This window comes from Dermochelys coriacea, chromosome 2 (genome assembly GCF_009764565.3).
Source record: "Dermochelys coriacea isolate rDerCor1 chromosome 2, rDerCor1.pri.v4, whole genome shotgun sequence".
NCBI lineage: Eukaryota > Metazoa > Chordata > Testudines > Dermochelyidae > Dermochelys > Dermochelys coriacea.
This window is the reverse complement of record NC_050069.1, coordinates 1849013-1872785: the sequence shown is the minus strand read 5'-3', so window position 1 is coordinate 1872785 and position 23773 is coordinate 1849013. Positions and strand designations below refer to the sequence as shown.

The window sequence follows — 23773 nt, the reverse complement described above, 5'->3', positions numbered from 1 at the left end:
CCTGCTTGCTTTACTTTCCAGGTAGACTAGTCCCCGTGGGACTTCGCCACACCAGCCCAGAGACAATCTGGAGGCTGCTAGGCATTCTGAACTCCTGCTTGCATCAGTGGCGAGCTGGAAGCACTTGAAGGATCAGGCCCTATGCAAAGCAATAATTGTGATAAAGTGGGATTATGCTCCGAGTATAATATGGACCTGGCAGAGGCTAGTGTGTATACCTCCGTCCATTCTGAGTACCTGCTATCATGCTCCCTCATCACGGTCATCTATCACAAGCAGTGATACAGAGCTGAGCTATTTGAGCCATAATGGGGTCCCAATGATCTTGTATAGGCAGCAGGTTTAAAACGAACAAAAGGAAGTATTTCTTCATACAACGCACAGTCAACCTGTGGAACTCCTTGCCAGAGGATGTTGTGAAGGCCAAGACTACAACAGGGTTCAAAAAAGAACTGGATAAGTTCACGGGGGATAGATCCATCAATGGCTATTAGCCAGGATGGGCAGGGATGGTGTCCCTGGCCTCTGTTTGCCAGAAGCTGGGAATGGGTGACGGGATGGATCACTTGATGATTCCCTGTTCTGTTCATTCCCTCTGGGGCCCCTGGCATTGGCCACTGTCGGAAGACAGGACACTGGGCTAGATGGACCTTTGGTCTGACCCGGTCTGGCCGTTCTTATGTTCTTAAGTTGTATTTCTCCCATATTCCTCAGTCACAACTTCCTACTTCTTGTGCTGTTCTGCCTTATGTGAACGCTTCTCATGGGCGGACGCACAGCCACCCACGGATAGAAGAAGGAGCACTCCAGCACATTCCATGTATGTGACCTTACCCCTTCCTACCCGACTCAGAATTGGGAAGTGGGGTGGAGTTGTGCAACTAAGCAGGAGCCGTTTCCTCTGTAATTGCAGAACTGTAACCCAGTGCTCATCTCCCCCATCATCACGTGATGCCAGGGTCATCCTGTGCCATGTCTCAGCAGTGGCATGTGCAGGACTCCATAAACCCCTCTGTGTAGGTCAACGCTAAAAGCACCCAGTCAGTACAATATGCCACTCCTCCACTAAACTCCGTCTCCTTTATTCTCTGGAGAACCTTTCTCTGATTCGTCTTATTTATCCTCAGCCACTCCAAGCTTTGTTGTTTCAGCCTCAGTGGATCTTGAGTTTTGATATTTCTATGGACGTCTTCCAGCTGCAGGACATTCTTATTAGATACACCTGATAGCTCAGTTGCTCCGCCCTTAGTTGGTATCCAGCCAACAACCCAACAGGTTCCTATAGTCCAGCCTAGTTAAGAGGCATATTCCTTTGAGTGTTTCTCACAGTAAGGAAGAAGCAGGATTCAGTAGTGATGATTATAAAAGGGATTCTTTGTTGAGGTTCCTGGACACAAACAGATACTGTACTTCTCTCTAGCTTCCCAGCTAAGTAACATCAGCTAGTGTCACCACACAGCGTCTCCCTAAATCTTGGACCTAGAATGGGCTGCTGACTATATTTCTTTCTAAACCCTCACTGAGGACTAAGACCATATCAATTTTCAAACTCCAGCCATTTTTAATGTAACCCCAACTAAAAAGTGTGGCTAGAGGATTTTTAAATGAGAAAATATTTTTTATTAATTGTTTTATCTTAAGTTAAACCTATTGAAACTGGTTGGTGTAACGGCTGCCTGTCTTTTGGGACAAATGTAAGAAACTATTAAGCTCCTGTATGGAACCAGGTAGCTGAAACAATATTGGCCTCCATCCAAAACAAAGCCACATGCGGGACTGGAGTAAAAGCTGAACCAAGCGGCTGAAGGTGGGTTCTACAATGAGCTGATAAACTCAGAGGTTGAGGATTGATTGGACTGATGTGATACCATGGAACCTTAGAGTTATGAACACCGGAGTTACGAACTGACCAGTCAACCACACACCTCATTTGGAACGGGAAGTTCACAATCAGGCAGCAGCAGAGAAAGAAGGGGGGGGGGGAAGCAAATACAGTACAGTGCTGTGTTAAATGTAAACTACTTCAAGAAAAGGGGAAAACAGCATTTTTCTTCTGCATACTAACGTTTCAAAGCTGTATTAAGTCAATGTTCAGTTGTAAACTTTTGAAAGAACCACCACAACCTTTTGTTCAGAGTTACAAACAGCCTCTATTCCCGAGGCATTTGTAACTATCAGGTTCATTCTCCTGTATGTCTTTGTCATGTCAGTGAAGCAGGAGAAACACCAGAGAAACTGGAAGAAAGGCAGCAGAAAGCCAAAGATACAGCCAGAAGAAGCACTGGGAGTGTGTCCCAAAGCAAAAGCCTAGAGAGAGAGCTTTTGGGCTAAGGGCTGGCAGGAAAGGGACTTGGGATGGTGAGCAAAGGGACTGTTCCCTGCTGTTTGATTACTGCTGTGTTCCAGGAAACAGGACTTTGTACATTCTTGTACATCCCCACTGTATTTTCCACTGAATGCATCTGATGAAGTGAGCTGTAGCTCATGAAAGCTTATGCTCAAATAAATTTGTTAGTCTCTAAGGTGCCACAAGTACCCCTTTTCTTTTTGCGAATACAGACTAACACGGCTGCTACTCTGAAACCTGAGAGGGTAGAGTGATGCTTGTTTACTGGCTTTAAAAACAGGGAAGAAGTAGCAGGATGACACCTATAGAGGTCTGAGCAGGAGTGCAGGATGGCGGTGTATATATTTTAGCACTGAATGGTTACACAGGCTGCGGAGTGAATGGGGTGGTGGGTGCATATACTCAGGGAAGGTAGAAGTGGATTTTTGCAGTTGGCAATGGAGCGCTTGTTACATGGTCCAGCCAAGTCACTGCTGAACCCACCCCCCTTAGCAGGGTCTTAAGACCCAGGTCCTGAGTGCTTGCTGACCCGAGGCCGACTGATTTGTGAGATTATGTCTACACTGCAAAATATCCCAAGGCCTGCAGCAGCAAATCTCAGAGCCCGGGTCAACTGATTCAGGCGTGCAGGGCTCGTACTATGGGGTAAAACTAGCAGGGTAGATGTTCCCCTCGGGCTGGTACCTGTCTCATGATCTAATTGAATGAGATTTTTTTTCATGTGTCTGTTTCTAATCAGATCCGACCTGTATTTTATCATCTTCCATCCTCTCCTCATTACTAGGACATAGGGGAGGATCTATTAATGGAAATTGTCTAAGGATGTCTCTGTCCAAACCACATGCTCCTCTGTACCTGTTGGCTTTCCCCCAGCCTCTGGTTTAAAAACTGCAATGTCTATAACAGCCATGGGGGAGGGGCACATCAACGGGCTTATTGTGACATTACAGTCATTAAATCAATCGTCAACGTCACCCAGTTTGACACAGTTTCTGGCAGCATTCAGTGAGACTTGGATCAATCCTTCATTTTCCCACACAAGGCACAACACCTCCACTTCAACGGTGACCTGGGACCTTACATCTGGGACAAATAGTAATGGTAGTTATATTGTAGATGGAGTTTTGTAGCACATTAACCATGGGTATTATGTATGGAGAGATCCTGGCTGCAGAATTTGTGATCGCTGTATGACAGATATGGCAATTTTCTGTTATGTCTTTGGGAGACCTGACTACATTAAGTTTATGCAGAGGTGAAATTAAGCCGGTACGCCCCAGTAGAGCTTACTGGCAGGAGCTGGTGCACCGTACTGGGGAAGCCCGGCTTCCCCAGGGGGCAATTTAAAAGGGCCTGGGGCTCCTAGCAGTGGCTGGAGCCCCAGGCCCTTTAAATTTCCTCCAGAGCCCTGCTGCTGGAGCCCTAGGTTAGCGGCTGTGGGCTCTGGCGGCTATTTAAAGGGGCCAGGACTCCCCTGCTTCTACCACCCAGAGCCTTTAAATAGCTGCTGGAGCCCCACCGCCGCTACTCCAGGGCTCCGGGGGTATTTAAAGGACCAGGGCAATAGAAGCAGGGGAGCTCTGGGCCCTTTAAATAGCACCCAGAGCCCGGTGCTGCTGCTGCTACCCCGGTGGGGGAGCGGGCAGGGAGAGGAGGAGCATGAAGGAGGGGGGCACTTACCTTACAGGGTGGGTTGGCTCTGACCCCCCTCAGCCCCACCCCTTCTGGGGACCAGAGCTGGCCCAGAGTACCGGTAAGTCACTCGACTTAATTTCACCCCTGAGTTTGTGTTTCATTGTACGCCAAGGTCTGTGTTTAATTCCCTGGGGGAGAGGGACCGCAGCCCCCCAGGAGCTCCGAACAGTGGGGAGTGATTGGGCAAATTCACCTCCCAAGAGGTACCCCCACCTGGACAGGCTTACATATACTGGTTCACACTGGATTCCCTAGAGACCAACAGACAAACAAAGGGCTTTTGGACAAATAATCTGAATTTAAACCGACTTGGGGCCTTCTTTTTGATCCAGCAAATGGACAGGACCGTCTGACCAAGGGAGGCCCCAATCCTTCCTGAGACGGATTTGAAGGACTTGACCTATTCACAGGGGCTCTTGTTCTGAGCTAACAGCTGTTATGAACTTGTAACCATAAAACCCCCCCATGGTGGGGTTTGAAGCACTGACTCTTACCAGAGCCTAGTTGAAGTTGGGGGTGATTTCTGGTAAGCTTATTGGCACGCACGTAGGTTCTTTTATTGTTGTAAAGTCTTTTCTCTGTAATGCTTTCACCTGAAGAACAAATGTGCTTGCTTAGAAAGAGCTATGTGGTAACTTATAACTATAGGCAATTACACTGTGTATCGCCGCTGGAGACAAAGCAGAGAGTAGCCTGGGTTGCTGGGGCATTCACAGTATAGGCAGTGGACTGTGCCTGGGAAAACCCTGATCAGAAGGGAGAGAGACACACGAGAGGTGAAAGCTGAGGAGACGGAGCCCTTGCTGGACCACGAGTGAGGAATACAGATGTAGTTCGTGACACCTTGCGCCACACAGTACACACAGGGTCCTGACTGTAACCATTGGACACTAACTCTGAATAACCCCAGGCAGGCAGGGTCTGCCTTACTCCCTGAAGGCCAACGGTCGATATCTCTAATACATGTTTATCCTAACTAGTGGAACCTACACCCATTGTGTTACACTAGCATATTTGGCAATTATGGTGATTTGCTCCTGGAGAAATGGAACTTCCACCTCCAGGAGTTAAGATTCTTTTCCACCCTTTCTCTTCCTAACCTTCCTGTCTCATGTCTGGCATTTAGACTAAGCCCTTTCGACTTCTGATGGCAATTCCCACATAGCGAGTTTTCTCCGTTCGTCTTTCCCATTATGGGTTGGCTCAATACTCTGACTTTGGGAGAAAAGGTCTGATTTCCTGTTAATCTCCTTGAAACTCTTTGGGAGTGATGTAATTAATCCCTGGTACAGTGTGTCTTTTTTCATGTCCTCTGCGTTGTGAATCGCAATCACTGCTTGGGTACCTAAGCAAACACTTGGATTTTTCTTCCCTCTCTTTTGTCCAAGCAGAACGAAGTGATGTTCATCAGCAAATATGCACTCAGTGAGCACTGCTGTAGACACTCTTACTACCTGACCTTGCTTAAAGCTCCTGTATGTGGCTGTTAAACACCTTTGGGATGATTAGCCATGTTTACCCATGTATCCGATGAAGTGAGCTGTAGCTCACCAAAGCTAATGCTCAAATAAATTTGTTAGTTTCTAAGATGCCACAAGTCATCCTTTTCTTTTTGCGAATACAAACTAACACGGCTGCTACTCTGTTACCCATCTGGTTATTTAATGATGTCACACTCACCTTGCTGTAACACGCAAGCTCCTCATTCAGCTGCAGAGAGCTTTGTAGACAAGCTGTGATGAAATAGAAACTTTCTGTAATATTTTTATGCTGCCTATGGGTACCTCAGTTTCCTCTGTACTTTGCATCGTTACCCATTGCAGAAGTGTTAAATCTGCTCTTGGGGCATGGCAGGAGAGATGAGGTGTTGGGTCACTGGCCTTGAACGAATGGGTTATTAAAGTGCTGGCTGCAACCAACCAATGCCAATGGAGGGTCCACAAAGACAATGGATGCCCCAAGGACTGAGCAACTGACACCTATCCACAGGAATCTCCGGCAGGCCGAACATGTGAGCTCAGCATGGGTCTGCAGGAGTTCGACAATGGACTCTCACCTGGGACTGACACAGAGAGGCAGGGCCAGAAATGGATTCCATAGCATCTTGGCCGGCTGATTATGCTGGCTCGGCAAGCATGGACTATGTTCCAGTTGCCTAATAAACCTTGCTCTGTTTGGAAAAAGCTGCCAGGTGTCACTGACGATACTTAGAGCCCTTCAGATTTCTGGCTAGATGCTCTATATCCATGGACCATGTTTGCGGATCGATGTGGGTACCAATTTTATATCCATGCAGGGCTCTACCAATACTTGCCGAGGTGCATTGGTCCCTGAAGAGAGTCAAAGTCTCTATCCAGGCGTCTCTCTCACTTGGGCTCACTGGGCAGAGCTCACGGTGTGAAACAGGCGTGTGGGAGCACAGAGGCTTGGTCTCAGAGGCATTGAGACCACATAGCCTACCCTTAAGGAAGAGGGAGGCCCCTTAGGGGCTGGCACACAGAAGGGGTTCCTCTAAAGCATTATTTAAATGCTGGGGCATAGTACAGATCCTTTGGATGTATGACATAAGGTGAATCATATTTCCAGATACAAGCGTATTATGTGTATCAGTTCTCCTTTTGCTCAGCACAGGTTTTTGCAAAAAGGAATCCTGGGGTATATTAATTACAACTTCCAGACAAGGCCACGTGATACAAGTGAACGGGTCCAGCAAAGCTCTGAGATGCATGCTGAACATGTACATTATAGGTGTGGTCTGCTTAATGGGGGCTCTGGACTAAAGGTCAGGAGAAGCAGGTGCTATTCCTAGCTCTGCCACTTACCTGCTGTACAGCCTTGGATAAGTCACTTCACCGCTCTGGGCCTGTTTTCCCTCCCACCCTTTCTCTGTCTTGTCTCTAACCGACAGGGATTGTCTCTTATATGTAGATGTACAGCGCCTAGCGCCACAGGGTCCTGATCCTACTGTAATATGAATGATCAACTCTTAAAATCAATGGGATTTCTCTTGTTCTCAAAGTTAAATGTGCTTTGCTGTTTTTCTGGGTAGGGGTCCATAGCACATGTGAAGCACTTGTTCTCAAATAGTCAAATAGCATCTTACTCTGTAAGCGTTCGAGGACTAGGGTACTACTCCATGAGGGTAAAGATACCACAGTCCATTAAAGAATTGATCTCAGTGGAATAAAAGCTCATTTACAACAGGGTGAATGTAACTCAGACTCTACGTCCAATCCTGCCGTCTGTGCCCTATGCCCACTCCTACACTCTGCTCCTGGCTAAAACGGCTGATTCATTTCCCTGTAGGAAAACTGTATACCTGTGGATGTGGAGACAGTCTTGGAATGACAGATAGTGAGGAAATGAGAGCCGCTCACCACCCAATGTTTCTGAATGCAGAGAAAGTCCTGAAGGATGCAAACAGAGCAAACATAAATACCCCGACTGCTGGCATGTAAAAGATCCACTGGTTTGCTCATAACCTTTATGGCAAAGTATCTTGTTCTCCTCAGCAGGCCCAGTTCTTTTTAGCCGTGGAGACACAGGTTTGGGAAGGCAGTCCATCTAGGTGACACAGGGTCAGGTTATACATTTCCACAGTCAGTCTCTTGTGCCTGTTTTCCTTTCCCCTTTGGAAGGGGATGCAGCCTCCCTTCCTGGAAAGATTCAGTGTCTTGCTGAAGGAGCTAGCAAGTATCCGCACTCACACTGCTATCCCTTCCTAACAGGGGAGAATTTAAAAAGGTCTCAAGCCGTTGGAGTCAGCTGAACCTAATTGGTTCTCTAGCAACCCCTTTTCAGCTAAACCTTATTAACCTGTGGTTAACTCTTCTCAATAGATAGGGAGGGGCCTTTTAACCTTCTGGGACTGATTATTACCCCCAGCCCTACTTTGTAGCTGTTTGTCCTGGGTTTACCACCACACCTTGTATAGTTATTTTTGCAGTTTCTGAGAATTGGGGTAAATGTGTGACAGGAAATGTGTGGATTTGCTTCTGAGCTAATGGCTGATGGGTTTCAACCAATTGGGTCGGTGGCCAAAGAAGCATCTGCCATTTTGCACCCTTTTGCTCATAGTGCCACAGTGAAGGGGGAGGGCACTTGATTGCACACTAGCACGCCTGGTAGGCATAATTCACCACCTGTGAGACACCACCTGAAGTTGTAGTGCAAACGGGACCCTGGTGTTTTCACCATCCTGCCATGTAACCCTGTTAGAGTGTGAGATGACATGATGGTGGAAACCCCGATCCCTGCTGCCACTGGCACTTTCCCATTGTTACCACCATGTAGCATACAGGGGCCAAAATTGTGCGTGGCCACACTATGCTCCTCCTGGCACCCCCAGCATGCAGGGCGCAGGGTTCAGGCCAGGGTGACACATGCCCAAATAGTCTTGACACAGGCCCACATAGTCCTGTTACTCCCGTAGGCAGGCGAGGTGAGGTGATCGCAAACGGGCCCGTTTCCATTGAAACGGAGCCATTGAATGCACTGTAAACCCTGCATATGATTGAAACCACTTCAAGGCAGGGGGTGAGGCAGGCCCCCAGCACCTGTGTGAACCCTAGAGCTGGCCCTGATCCGTGCGTGCCCCCCAGGCCCTCTAGTGCCATGGTCCCGCCGAGGGAAATAAAAGAACCATCACATTAAGGATACAAGTTGCACTCACCGCCCTGGGGTGGAGGGGGCCGGGGGTTGCATTCAGCGCTCTGGGGTGGATCTATGCAGGAATCGCACCGTGCACCGCACTGCGGGCGAGTGGGGCCGGGGGTTGCGCTCACAGCCCTGGGGGGGGGAGTGTCTGTGCGGGAATCGCACCGTGCACCGCACTCCGGGCGGGTGCGGCCGGGGGTTGCGCTCACCGCCCTGGGGGGGGGTCTGTGCGGGAATCGCACCGTGTAATGCAGCGCGTGTGCGGGGGGACGGGGGGAGGGATGTTTGCAGTTTGCACACGGCGCCCTGGTGTCTGCGGGGCGAGCCCCGCGCAATGCACTCCGGAGGCCTTTGCACGCAGCTCTGGGCGGGGGCACCCCCGAGCGTTGTGCAAGGCACTCGGCACGGCCGGCTTTGCACGCGGCGCGCGGCTCGGGGCGGGGGCACCCCCGAGCGTCGTGCAATCCCGCAACGCGGCTCGTGCTGCGATAGGAGCCGCCAGCAGCCCCCAGCTCTGTTCGCTGCTTCGGGGCCCGTGTGCACGGCGGGCGGGGGCGGGGGTTGCGCTCGCTCCCACGCCTCCGCCGGGATAAATAGGAGGCGTCGGGCAGCTCCGCTCCCACCCTCGCCGCGCCTCCGCTCCGCTCCGCTCCGCTGGACCGAGCAGCCACCGCAGCCCCCGGGGAGCGATGGATCCTCAGGACTGTCTTTGTGTTGCCGGTGAGTGACTCCTCCCCGCTGCGGGACGCACAGACCCTGCTCCAAGCTGCTGCGGGGGCCTTATGGGGCTCGGCTGCCCCCTCGCTGGGAGACAGCCGCCCTCCGCGCCGGGGCAGGGGAAAGATCCCGCCCCCGGGAGCGGCTCCGGCCTCTGCCTGGGGCTGCTGTGAAATCTCTGCCACTGGAGCCTGCGAACCCACCTCCCCGGCTCCCATGTCCCTCGCTTCTACCTTGGCGCCCTGGCCTGGCTTCTCCAGCGGGGGGAAGCCCATTTTTAGGCCCCTTTCCAATCTATTTTCATGGCGTGGGGAAAAGCTTCTGCAGTGACTTTTCTAAGATCCAGGTAAGGGACCAATTCAAAGCCAGGGCTAACCTAGAGGTAACTTCTGCCCAGCAGAGCAGTGGGAAGCAAGTGACTGCGATGAAGCCTGGCGCTGAGGGGGGTAATCCCTTATTTCTTGTCAAGGTCCAGACTCAAGATAAAAGACTAGAATAAGCAGGACAAGTTAATACAAAGCCTTTGTGGTCTGGTTAAAAAAACGCCTGGGGGTTTGGGCCCATGGTCTGTCTATTGACTTTCCCCCTTGTTGGGTTTTTTCATGCTGGTGATAAAATTGTGCTCTTGCCTGGTGATCGTTCTCCTGTTTTTAGTCCAGCTGTGATGCTCATTTCCCCTTTCTTTCTCCACCAGGTCGCTCCTGTACCTGTGCTGATTCCTGCAAATGCAAAAATTGCAAGTGCACCTCTTGCAAAAACAGTGAGTATTTTTCCCCCCCTTTTAAAAATGTTTGTTGCCCGCCTTGCTGAGACTGAGACGAATGAGGGTTTGGTCACTGGCTTCCATGGCAGCAGTATGGAAACTGGAATATAGAAGCTAGAATTTCTGGCCCAGATGTAGCATAACAATTAAGCATGGGCTCAACTTTTGTCTGTGGGAGTTGGGGCTCTGCTTTCTGGGCCTGCTGCAAAGCCCATCAAAGGGAAGGTGAGTCTTGCCTTTCATTTCGGTGGGAAGTTGGGAGCAGGCTGCAAGTGCTTTGCTGACTGGGGATAGATTTAAGCATATGCTTTAAAATGAGCAGGTGCTTTGTTGAAGCAGGGCTTCTGTTCTTAAACTGTGTACTTGCTTTGCAAGTGTGGGCCTGAAAGGTGGAATCAGTGTCCTTTCCATAAGTATAATTTGTAAAAACTTCTGTTCTTTCCACCGCAACCAGTTGTTTGCTTTTTGTTCTTTGTACGTAGAGTGTTCTTAAGAAAGCCATTGGGTCAGAAAAAGGATTCTGACCCATATTAAGGTGGGAATGACTCAGGATTGTCAAGTCTTGACTTGTATCTGGCCTTTGTGAGGAATATGTATTAACAGTACAATTGAGAAGTTTTACTATTTTATAAAGTATAGTTCACAGCATGCTTTAGTTCCTTGTCTCATCCATGTTGAACTTACTTAAATTCTTACAGGGGAGGGTGGTGGTTGTTGGTTTTTTTTGTCTGGCATCTCCAATAATCTTGTCTTGATTTTTATCTTTTCAGGTTGTTGCTCCTGTTGCCCAGCTGGATGCAATAATTGTGCCAAGGGCTGTGTCTGCAAAGGTCTAGCATCTGGGAAATGCAGCTGCTGTTCCTAAAATGGCTATTTTCTGTTTTCCTGTAAATATTCTGTATGAAAGGCAAAACAAATTTTGTTTGTAGTGTAGCAATGACTATTTAGTACCTTTCACAGAAATGTCGATTTGAGGTTAAATGAAAATAAAGGCCATGACTGGAGAAATGTAATGCCCGATTTACTCAGCATGTTCATTCAATTTGGTGATTTCCAGCTTGCAAGACTAAACCCCTGTTCAGAGTTTAGTTCTTGCACAGGGTGTTAGCAGCACATCTCATGGGAGCATTAACAAGAGCCCGGAGACTAAAGCTTCACGCATGAGCTGCAGCAGTGACTTGGCTTTGCTTTTGCCAGCAGAGCTTCAGGCAAATGGAGATATATTCAAACACAATATTTCTTTAATGCTGGCTCAGAGTTGTTTTTGCGTCTTGGTAGGAAGGGGAAGCAGCCTAGGAATCGCTGTGTCTAGAACACAGGGCCTAGGTCTGCAAGCTGCTGACCCTCAATTCATTGTGCCAAATTCAGAGGGAGTCCAATGCAGAGACTTTCAGGATTGGAGGAGTGAAGTCTAAACTGCCGTAACATACCTTCATCCTGATTTCTTAACACATATATTGCGTCAACGTGGGGCCTGTCTATACTGCCACTTCCAAATGCATTGATAACCAGCTAGTGACAGGGCTGGCTCACAACATCTTTTGTGTCTACGTAACATGGTTAGTAGTTGCAGCAGCTTACTCTATCCCCCCAGGCTGGAAACATGGCTGTTTTCCTGTAACCAGGACCTAATGCTTTACAATCTCGATAGGCTCCCCTATTCTGCAGGGTAACTGGTCTGGTTAGCCTTTCAGCTCGCTGCACTCGGCCAGGATGTCCCAGACTAGGTTGCTGTAGGTGTTGCTCTGTATGAATGTCCTGTAGGCACTCTATTCACATGACGCCCCGTGGGCAAGCTGCCCAGACTGCAACAATACAAATGCAACCAGCCACAAGGGTAGACATGGACATACAAAGGTTAAGGGAAAATAACTGACTTAGCTCCAGTCACAGACATTAAAAATCTGGGGCTCATTAGAAATTGTACACCTTTAACTGTGTTTGAAGGAACAGTGGCTTAATGGCCCCTAGGTCATCATAGGAGGGCTTGTAGGCTTCCTCGTTGCTTGTCTGGGGCTTGCATCCACCCTGGGGGTTGCACGGAAACCCGTTTGCCAGCAGCGGCACTCCTAAAATAAAATGATCCAGGAAGTAGTTACTGTAGCCAGAGGAAAAGCCATTCCCCAGGCTGGATTTTTACCAATGTGGGAGAAATGACTATGAGAAGGAGAGGGGAGCTAGCTTAGAAATAGTGACCATGTGCAACTGCAAGGAATTGGAGGAGGGAGCAAGGCAGCCCAAGGATATGAGATTTCAGGATGGCAGACTGGGGTATTAAGAAATATAGTGAGGAGGGTGTACTGGAAGAAAGGATAAAAATCTACCACTTTAGAAAATGGCCAGCTGGAGCGTGTGCAGTGCTCAGATGCTCCAGGAATGGGGGCCATAAAAGTACCTAAGTAGAGTTTGAGCCTTGATGCTGCAGCAAAGAAGGCCTATGTCATTTTGGACTCCACATATTGAAGGAGGCTGGGGCCTCCTTTCCCCCTGTGGGGCGCTAGGAATCTCTTGGGAAGCCGCATTGTTGATTGTGGCTTGCATGCTCCCTTCTAAACTGTTAGATTTAAAGATGTTCTCCCATTTCACTTGGCGAGAGTCCATCTCCTAATTGTTGCTACTCAGCAATTCTATAGCCTGGCTGGCCAAGCAAAGTGAGGTCTAACACTCAACTTTGGCATTGCTAGTCTGTTTATCTTCACAACATCCCTGTGAGGGCAGCGCTGTGCTATTATCCCCACCGTATAGATGGGAAACTGAGGCCCAGAGAGACAAAGTGACTAAGGCCTTGTCCCCAATAAAAAAATTAAGTCAACCTAAGTTAGGTCAATGTACAGCCACCACAGTAATTACTGTGATGGTTCATGTCCACACTATGACCCCTTGTCGGTGGCACAATTTAACTGTGTGGGGCATTGTGGGACACTGGAGCCCGCAGCCCAGGGATGTGTGGGTCAGGCTGTCAGCCCTGGGGTGGCCGAGCTCCCACTGTGAGCCCCGTGCAGGACTGACAGCCAACAGGCGATGTAAGTAAGGCAGTGTCTACACACACATTGCGTCAACCTAATGACATCGACCTAAGCACTACGCCTCTCGTGGAGGGGGCGTTATTAAGTCAGTGTAGTAGGAAAGGGATTGATGTTAAAAGTTTCTGTGTCCAGCTAAAGATGCTGCAGTGCTCCCACTTCTGCAGTTTAAGAAAATGATGTCATCAATCTTATCGATATGTGTTAGCTCTGTAGATACATTAAGTGGCTGTTGAAGGGGGAGGGAGATTACGGACTTGCCATGTGGTGGGGGTTGCTTTGGGCTTGTTTTGTGGAGGTGGCAGAACTGCTGGAGTTTTGCATTTCAAAGGTGGTCACCCTACTCGTGGTTGCCCGGGATCATAGAATCATAGAATATCAGGGTTGGAAGGGACCCCAGAAGGTCATCTAGTCCAACCCCCTGCTCAAAGCAGGACCAAGTCCCAGTTAAATCATCCCAGCTAGGGCTTTGTCAAGCCTGACCTTAAAAACCTCTAAGGAAGGAGATTCTACCACCTCCCTAGGTAACGCATTCCAGTGTTTCACCACCCTCTTAGTGAAAAAGTTTTTCCTAATATCCAATCTAAACCTCCCCCATTGCAACTTGAGACCATTACTCCTCGTTCTGTCATCTGCTACCATTGAGAACAGTCTAGAGCCATCCTCTTTGAAACCCCCTTTCAGGTAGTTGAAAGCAGCTATCAAATCCCCCCTCATTCTTCTCTTCTGCAGACTAAACAATCCCAGCTCCCTCAGCCTCTCCTCATAAGTCATGTGCTCTAGACCCCTAATCATTTTCGTTGCCCTTCGTTGTACTCTTTCCAATTTATCCACATCCTTCCTGTAGTGTGGGGCCCAAAACTGGACACAGTACTCCAGATGAGGCCTCACCAGTGTCGAATAGAGGGGAACGATCATGTCCCTCGATCTGCTCGCTATGCCCCTACTTATACAACCCAAAATGCCATTGGCCTTCTTGGCAACAAGGGCACACTGCTGACTCATATCCAGCTTCTCGTCCACTGTCACCCCTAGGTCCTTTTCCGCAGAACTGCTGCCGAGCCATTCGGTCCCTAGTCTGTAGCGGTGCATTGGATTCTTCCATCCTAAGTGCAGGACCCTGCATTTATCCTTATTGAACCTCATTAGATTTCTTTTGGCCCAATCCTCCAATTTGTCTAGGTCCTTCTGTATCCTATCCCTCCCCTCCAGCGTATCTACCACTCCTCCCAGTTTAGTATCATCCGCAAATTTGCTGAGAGTGCAATCCACACCATCCTCCAGATCATTTATGAAGATATTGAACAAAACGGGCCCCAGGACCGACCCCTGGGGCACTCCACTTGACACCGGCTGCCAACTAGACATGGAGCCATTGATCACTACCCGTTGAGCCCGACAATCTAGCCAGCTTTCTACCCACCTTATAGTGCATTCATCCAGCCCATACTTCCTTAACTTGCTGACAAGAATGCTGTGGGAGACCGTGTCAAAAGCTTTGCTAAAGTCAAGAAACAATACATCCACTGCTTTCCCTTCATCCACAGAACCAGTAATCTCATCATAAAAGGCGATTAGATTAGTCAGGCATGACCTTCCCTTGGTGAATCCATGCTGACTGTTCCTGATCACTTTCCTCTCCTCTAAGTGCTTCAGGATTGATTCTTTGAGGACCTGCTCCATGATTTTTCCAGGGACTGAGGTGAGGCTGACCGGCCTGTAGTTCCCAGGATCCTCCTTCTTCCCTTTTTTAAAGATGGGCACTACATTAGCCTTTTTCCAGTCATCCGGGACTTCCCCCGTTCGCCACGAGTTTTCAAAGATAATGGCCAAGGGCTCTGCAATCACAGCCGCCAATTCCTTCAGCACTCTCGGATGCAATTCGTCCGGCCCCATGGACTTGTGCACGTCCAGCTTTTCTAAATAGTCCCTAACCACCTCTATCTCTACAGAGGGCTGGCCATCTCTTCCCCATTTTGTGTTGCCCAGCACAGCAGTCTGGGAGCTGACCTTGTTAGTGAAAACAGAGGCAAAAAAAGCATTGAGTACATTAGCTTTTTCCACATCCTCTGTCACTAGCTTGCCTCCCTCATTCAGTAAGGGGCCCACACTTTCCTTGGCTTTCTTCTTGTTGCCAACATACCTGAAGAAACCCTTCTTGTTACTCTTGACATCTCTTGCTAGCTGCAGCTCCAGGTGCGATTTGGCCCTCCTGATATCTTTCCTACATGCCCGAGCAATATTTTTATACTCTTCCCTGGTCATATGTCCAAGCTTCCACTTCTTGTAAGCTTCTTTTTTATGTTTAAGATCCGCTAGGATTTCACCATTAAGCCAAGCTGGTCGCCTGCCATATTTACTATTCTTTCGACTCATCGGGATGGTTTGTCCCTGTAACCTCAACAGGGATTCCTTGAAATACAGCCAGCTCTCCTGGACTCCCTTCCCTTTCATGTTAGTCCCCCAGGGGATCCTGGCCATCTGTTCCCTGAGGGAGTCAAAGTCTGCTTTCCTGAAGTCCAGGGTCCGTATCCTGCTGCTTACCTTTCTTCCCTGCGTCAGGATCCTGAACTCAACCAACTCATGGTCACTGCCTCCCAGATTCCCATCCACTTTTGCTTCCCCCACTAATTCTACCCGGTTTGTGAGCAGCAGGTCAAGAAAAGCGCTCCCCCTAGTTGGCTCCCCTAGCACTTGCACCAGGAAATTGTCCCCTACGCTTTCCAAAAACTTCCTGGATTGTCTATGCACCGCTGTATTGCTCTCCCAGCAGATATCAGGAAAATTAAAGTCACCCATGAGAATCAGGGCATGCGATCTAGTAGCTTCCGTGAGTTGCCGGAAGAAAGCCTCATCCACCTCATCCCCCTGGTCCGGTGGTCTATAGCAGACTCCCACCATGACATCACTCTTGTTGCACACACTTCTAAACTTAATCCAGAGACACTCAGGTTTTTCCACAGTTTCGTACCGGAGCTCTGAGCAGTCATACTGCTCCCTTACATACAGTGCTACTCCCCCACCTTTTCTGCCCTGCCTGTCCTTCCTGAACAGTTTATAACCATCCATGACTGTACTCCAGTCATGTGAGTTATCCCACCAAGTCTCTGTTATTCCAATCACGTCATAATTCCTTGACATCACCAGGACCTCCAGTTCTCCCTGCTTGTTTCCAAGGCTTTGTGCATTTGTATATAAGCACTTGAGATAACCTGTTGATCGCCCCTCATTCCCAGTATGAGGCAGGAGCCCTCCCCTCACAGACCTTCCTGCCTGTGCTTCCTCCCGGTATCCCGCTTTCCCACTTACCTCAGGGCTTTGGTCTCCTTCCCCCGGTGAACCTAGTTTAAAGCCCTCCTCACTAGGTTAGCCAGCCTGCTGGCAAGGATGTTCTTCCCTCTCTTCGTAAGATGGAGCCCGTCTCTGCCCAGCACTCCTCCTTCATGGAACACCATCCCATGGTCAAAGAATCCAAAGCCTTCTCTCCGACACCACCTGCGTAGCCATTCGTTGACCTCCACGATTCGACGGTCCCTACCCAGGCCTTTTCCTTCCACGGGGAGGATGGACGAGAACACCACTTGCGCCTCCAACTCCTTTATCCTTCTTCCCAGAGCCACGTAGTCCGCAGTGATCCGCTCAAGGTCATTCTTGGCAGTATCATTGGTGCCCACGTGGAGAAGCAGGAAGGGGTAGGGATCCGAGGGCTTGATGAGTCTCGGCAGTCTCTCCGTCACATCACGAATCTTAGCCCCTGGCAAGCAGCAGACTTCTCGGTTTTCCCGGTCAGGGCGGCAGATAGATGACTCAGTCCCCCGGAGGAGAGAGTCCCCGACCACCACCACCCGCCTTCTCCTCTTGGGAGTGGTGGTCGTGGAACCTCCAACCTCAGGACATCGCATCTCATGCCTCCCAACCAGCGGAGTCTCCTTCTGCTTTCTCCCCCCAGACATATCATCTGGTCCACTCTCCGCATTGGTACCTGTGGAGAGAACATGAAAGCGGTTAGTTACCTGTGTCTGTGTTACTGGAACCCGGACATTCCGCTTACCTCTTCTGGAGGTCACATGTTGCCAAGCTTCTTCACTGGCCTCTTGGCTCCTCTGTGCAACCTGGTCTACATCTTTAGAGCTTTGTGCCCCTAGAAGGCTATCCTGAGTTTGGTCCAGAAAATCCTCAGTCTCTCGTATACAACGCAGGGTCGTTACCTGTTGCTCCAGACCTTCAATCTTCTCTTCCAATATGGAGACCAGCTTGCACTTTGTACAGACAAAGTCGCTTCTGTCCTGTGGAAGAAAGACAAACATGGCACATCCAGTGCAGGTCACAACAGCTGAACCCCCCCCTTCCATATCACCTACCTACTATGAGCTTCCTCAGAGACGTTGGCAAGATGTAAGCCTCACTGGGCTCACTCCAGGCGAACTCCCAGGCAAACTGCTGCTGTGAGCTGCTCTGCTGTCCCCGCTGCTCAGCTGGTTCGCGAGGCTCTGGCTATTTTCAAACAGCCAGGCTTCCCTGACGCAAACACACAGACACCCTAATGCCCGCCCCCTGCAGGCTAGCAGCCAATCAGACACTCACTCAGGCTCCCTCCCAGCAAACACACGCTCGGATACTTCCTCAGCAAGCAAACACACACACTCGGATACTTACCAGTCCCAGGCAAACTCCTGCTGTGAGCTGCTCTGCTGTCCCCGCTGCTCCGCTGGTTCGCTGCCGCTCAATGATGATGAAGGAAAAGCCACAACTGACAGGTCAAATGTAAAACCTTTTCAAAAAGTTCCCCGATAGTGGGTGCAATCCTGCAACACCTCAGGCTAATTTTCCAGGGCACTGAGCATCCCCAGTTCCCACTGACTAATATTCAGCCCCAACGTTCCTCTTCTTGATTTCCTCCTATCACCCTCTGGGTGCTCCCTGTGTATTGTGCTCAATAATCCCTTTCCTTCCTTGGGGTTTACACCCTTCAGCTACTAGAAGCATTTCCTCATGCCCACCCATCCTACTTTAGCCATCCCTTCACACAGTACTATGTATTGAACCACATTTCCAGTCTTTCCTCAGAAACCAGACCCCTCCAGCCTCCTGATTAATTTTGTTTCTCTTCTCAGAGCTCCCTCCAATTCTTTACTATCTTTCCAGTACCAAGGGGCTCTGGCCTAAACACAATATTCCACATGGTGTGAGGTAGGGAGCTACGTTCTCCATGTCTGGTAACACGCAGCCCAGTATTGTATTCGTGCCTTACCGTACTGCCAGCTCATATCTAGCATAGTCACCCGGAGGGAGCACCTGGGAGGTTGTAATCTTGAAAGAGCCCGAGGGCTGATAATGTTACCTAGAAGCTAGCCTTTGAGAGGAAGGATGGTGCAATGGTTAAGGGTGCCACTTGGGAGATCTAGGTCTAGTTTTCTGCTCTGCCACAGATTTCCTTAGGCTTGGTCTGAACTACAGTTAGGTGGACGTAAGGCATCTTGTGTCAACCTAACTCTATCAGTGTCAACACTGCAGCGTTGTTCCCGCTGATGTCCCTTGCCCACTACACTGACCTAATAACGCCCCCTCCACGAGAGGCGTAGTGCTTAGGTCGATGTCATTAGGTTGATGCAATGTGTGTGTAGACACCGCCTTACTTACATCGCCTGTTGGCTGTCAGCCCTTCACGGGGCTCTCAGCGGGAGCCTGGCAACCCCAGGGCTGACAGCCTGACCCACACATCCCTGGGCCAGGGGCTCCAGTGTCCCACAATGCCCCACACAGTTAAAGTTGGTGGAAGTGCTCCTGGGGAGAACATGTACCACCGACAGGGGCTCATAGTGTGGACATGAACCATCACGGTAATTACTGTGGTGGCTGTACATTGACCTAATTTAGGTTGACTGAATTTTTTACTGGGGACAAGGCCTTAGTCACTTTTGTCTCTCTGGGCCTCAGTTTCCCATCTATACAGTGGGGATAATAGCACAGCGCTGCCCTCACAGGGATGTTGTGAAGATAAACAGACTAGCAATGTCAGAGTTGAGTGTTAGACCTCACTTTGCTTGGCCAGTCAGGTTATGGAATTGCTGAGCAGCAAGAATTAGGAGATGGATTCTGGCCAGGTGCAATGGGAGGACATATTAAGATCTAACAGTTTAGAAGGGAGCATGCAAGCAACAATCAACAATATGGCTTCCCAAGAGACTGCTAGTGGCCCAGAGGGGGCAAGGACGCCCTGACCTCCCTCCACATGTGGAGTCCAAAATGACATAGGTCTTCTTTACTGCAGCATCAAGGCTCAAACTCTACTTAGGTACTTTTATGGCCCCCATTACTGGAGCATCTGAGCACTGCACATGCTTTAGCTGGCCATTTTCTAAAGTGGTAGATTTTTATCCTTTCTCCCAGTGCACCCTTCTCACTAGATTTCTTAATTCCCCAATCTGCCATCCTGAAATCTCATATTCTTGTGCTGCCCTGCTCCCTCCTCCAATTCCTTACAGTTGCACATGGTCAGTCTTTCTAAGCTAGCTCCCCTCTTCTTCTCCTCATAGGCATTTCTCCCACGTCGGTAAAAATCCAGCCCTGGGAATGGCTTTTCCTCTGGCTACAGTAACTACTTGCTGGGTCATTTTATTTTAGGAGTCCCACTGCTGACAAAAGGGTACCTGTGCAACCCCCAGGGTGGATGCAAGCCCCAGACAAGCGACCAGGAAGCCTACAAGCCCTCCTATGATGATCTAGGGGCCATTAAGCCACTGTTCCTTCCAACACAGTTAGAGGCGTACAATTTCTAAAGAGCCCCAGGTTTTTAATTTCTGAGACTGGAGCTAAGTCAGCTATTTTCCTTTAACTTTTGTATGTCCATGTCTACCCTTGTGGCTGGTTGCATTTGTATTGTTGCATTCTGGGCAGCTTGCCCACAGGGCCTCATGTGAATAGAGTGCCTACAGGACATACATACAGAGCAACACCTACAGCAACCTAGTCTGGGACATCCTGGCCTAGTGCAGCAAGCTGAAAGGCTAGCCAGACCAGTTACCCCTGCAGAGTTGGGGAGCCTATCTAGACTGTAAAGCATTGGGTCCTGCTTACAGGAAAACAGCCAGGTTCCCAGCCTGGGGGGATAGAGTAAGCTGCTGCAACTACTAACCATGTTACGTAGACACAAAAGATGTTCTGAGCCAGCCCTGTCACTAGCTGGTTATCAATGCATTTGGAAGTGGCAGTGTAGACTGTGGGAGATGGAGACTATCAAATGTTCTAAGGAAGAATTTGTCAATGGAAGATATCAGAATTTGGCAGAGCATAAAGCTACCCCACGGGTCATGAGTAACGAAGTAAAGAAGATCATAAACGTTGGGAATTTGGCTACACTACAAAGCTAATGGCATGAGAAGCGACTTCTAGTTTCCAGCACAGCAGAATAATGAAACACTAAGATAAGGACATTGGATAATGAATTGTAAAAAGGATAAACAACTATCGTATATATATGACTGTATAATCAGAAATAAAATGCTTTTACCAGCAACTGTCTCAGTTGTGCTGCAAGCCAGCCTGCTAACAGCGACACACCCCCATATTTAAAAATCACGCAGGGTATGGGCTAATCCTTTGCCCTCTTCTTGGATCGTCTAAGAACGGCATTGGATAGGGCCCCTAATTTAACACCAGAAGCCCGATCGGCGCTAGGATTAGATTTAGCTCTTCAAAATGCTAATCCCACGTGTAAGAAGATTTTGGTGACTGCCAAAATCAGCCTCCCTAGTCGATATGATTGAAGCCTGCACTCGTGCCCCCTTGGTGGAGGAGGAGGATAAGGCAAAGATTCATGCACACGCCTTGGCGGTAGCCTTGAACACCTCCAAGCCGAATTGGCGAAAGGGAAGGGAGGGGGCGTGTTATCAGTGTGGTATGATGGGTCATTTAAAACGAAACTGCCCAAAGAGAAGGGCACAAACGCAAAGCGGCTCACCCCCTGCCCCTTTTCCTGGGACCTGTAATCGATGTGAAAAATTCAGCCACAGGGCCACGGAATGCCGCTCTCGGTTTAAGAAGGATGGAACCCCATTGCAGGGGGTGGGAAACGCCTCGCGGAGCACCAACCAGCAGGGCGTGAGGATAAACAATACTCCGGCTGCTTGGATGGCCTCCGCGGGGCAACCGCCGGCAGTGCCGGAGTTGATTTGGCCACCGCCACCGACTTTACATTAGAGAATGATGAAGTAAAACTTGTCCCTTCCGTGGCCTCTGGACCGCTGGGGCATGGGCTAAGTGTGTTATTGATTGGCAGATCATCTTCTTCCCTTAGGGGGCTCTTTGTGCTTCCTGGGCTGATTGATGCTGATTACACAGGAAACATAGGAATTATGGTAGGGGCACTTTGCCTGCCCATTATGATTATGGCCGGAACGAAAATTGCACAGCTAATACCTTTCTGTGCGACTGTTCCCTCTGCATTACCTCAGGTGAGAGGGACCAGTGGGTTTGGGTCCTCAGACTCTACGCCACTGACGACAGCATTTGTTCTATCAATCGGAAGGGACCGTCCTACGCGTGTAGTTCAATTCAGAGGCCAAGATGGCTTTTCCTTTGAGCACCGAGTTCTTATTGATACAGGAGCGGATGTTACGGTGTTGCCCCTGCATGCATGGCCATCGACATGGCCACTGCAGCCAGTAACCACACCCCTTCAGGGTATCGGTGGGCAACGTAATCCCATGTTGAGTGAATTCTTTATTAACATTACTGATGTCACTGACCATACATTGATGGGGTCGGTTCGCCCTTATCTTGTTGATACAACTATTTGGTTATTGGGGAGAGATTGTTTAAGTCAGTGGGGAGTCACGATTAGCTCTCCGCCTTTCTAGTAGCGGCCACTGAGGAGCGGCCAACCCTTGCCTTATCCTGGCGTTCTGATGAGCCGATCTGGGTTGTTCAGTGGCCGCTGCCAACAATTAAGCTTGTCGCGTTAACGGAATTGGTGGCTGAACAAGTAAATCTCGGCCATCTGGAACCTTCCGTTAGTCCATGGAATACGCCTGTATTCACTATTCTTAAAAAATCAGGGAAATGGCATTTATTGCAGGACTTACGTGCCATTAACGCCATCATAGTCGATATGGGCTCCTTACAACCTGGCCTACCTGCCCCGTCTATGCTCCCATCTGAATGGCCGTTACTTATTATTGACTTAAAGGATTGTTATTTTACCATTCCTTTGCACCCAAATGACAGAGAACGCTTTGCCTTCTCTGTCCCGACAGTAAACCATGAGGCTCCTGCCCTTTGATACCAATGGAAGGTTTTGCCTCAAGGAATGAAAAATTCACCCACAATCTGTCAACTTTTTGTTGCATGGGCTATTCACCCTATTCGAACAAGGTATCCCCACTGGAAAATATATCATTATATGGATGATCTTTTGTTTGCGGCTCCTACAGCCTTTGAACCCTCTGTTATTGCATTGATTACTTCCCAATTAGCACAAGCAGGTCTTGTAGTGCCCCGGAAAAGGTTCAAACCCAACCTCCCTTTTTATATTTGGGTCTTCAGGTTACTGATCGTACAGTACGTCCTCAACATTTGACATTTTCACCTCATGCCCAGACACTATATGATGCTCAGAAATTACTGGGTGAACTTCAGTGGCTTCGCCCACTTTGTGGTATCACAAATCATGATATAGCCCCTCTCCTTCCTCTTTTACAAGGGGGGAGAAGTCCCGGGGATAAACGACAATTATCAGTACAACAGCGGGAGGCATTACAACAAATTGGTCAAAAGGTTGGAAATGGTTATTCGGGCAGATACAAAGAAAATCTGCCCTTTGTGGTAGCAGTTTTTAGTTTGGATTCAGTATTGGAAGCATTGTTATTTCAATGGGATGAAACGGATAGAGATTCGTTAATAGGGTTAGAATGGATATTTCCACCCTGTAAAAATATACGGACGGTGACTTCCAGAGTTGAAGCTATAGCTATGTTAATAATGCAAGCACGAAAAAGAGTAACTACCATGACAGGGACTGATCCGCACCAGATTTTGTTACCCTTTTCCAAAATGGTTATTACACAGTTGTTGATGCATGATACTATGTTCGCCATTGCCTTAGCTGATTATCAAGGCCAATTGAGCTGTCACTACCCGCCCCACCGTCTCTTTTCCTCCCCTCCGCAACTAGAGAGACACCTTATGAAGCAGGAAAGACCGGTAAAAGGAATAACGGTGTTCACTGATGCGGCGGGACGAACGGGAACCGCGGGGATGGTATGGTGGGATGGTTGTGTTTGGGCCCATAAAAAGATTATTAGTGAAGGATCAGTGCAGATACTAGAACTTTTGGCCATACTTATGGCCTTTGAAAATTGGAGCAAAGAACCACTCAATGTTATAAGTGATTCCAAGTATGCTGTGGGCTTGGTGAATAAGTTGGAGAGAGCGATGCTTGGAAGAATTCACAACCCTAGATTACAACAAATACTTTTGCGTCTTTGGCATCGACTTGATGGGAGAAGGGACAGATATTTTGTGGGGCATTTAAGAAGCCACACGGGCCTACCGGGATACTTAAGTATAGGGAAT

The 23773-nt window shown here is 49.0% G+C and overlaps 1 protein-coding gene and 1 long non-coding RNA gene across 2 annotated transcripts in view; one reads left to right on the top strand and one right to left on the bottom strand.

Annotated features, from left to right (window-relative positions):
- The window catches only part of LOC122458567, a 93753-nt gene that overhangs the window by 3349 nt on the left and 66631 nt on the right, over positions 1 to 23773 (bottom strand). The window lies entirely within an intron of this gene.
- Positions 8928 to 11191, top strand: LOC119851380 (metallothionein-like). The gene is made up of 3 exons (XM_038391136.2): positions 8928 to 9418; positions 10110 to 10175; positions 10949 to 11191. The coding sequence occupies exons 1-3, from the start codon at positions 9388 to 9390 to the stop codon at positions 11041 to 11043; spliced, it is 192 nt and encodes a 63-aa protein (XP_038247064.1). The 5' UTR covers positions 8928 to 9387; the 3' UTR covers positions 11044 to 11191.

What these genes read in the sequence shown, in the direction of transcription:
- LOC119851380 (XM_038391136.2), top strand. Translation starts at nt 9,388, where the DNA reads ATGGATCCTCAGGACTGTCTTTGTGTTGCCG. An exon ending in GGACTGTCTTTGTGTTGCCG is followed by an intron (nt 9,419 to 10,109) that starts GTGAGTGACTCC and finishes TTTCTCCACCAG; the next exon opens with GTCGCTCCTGTACCTGTGCT. An exon ending in GTGCACCTCTTGCAAAAACA is followed by an intron (nt 10,176 to 10,948) that starts GTGAGTATTTTT and finishes TTATCTTTTCAG; the next exon opens with GTTGTTGCTCCTGTTGCCCA.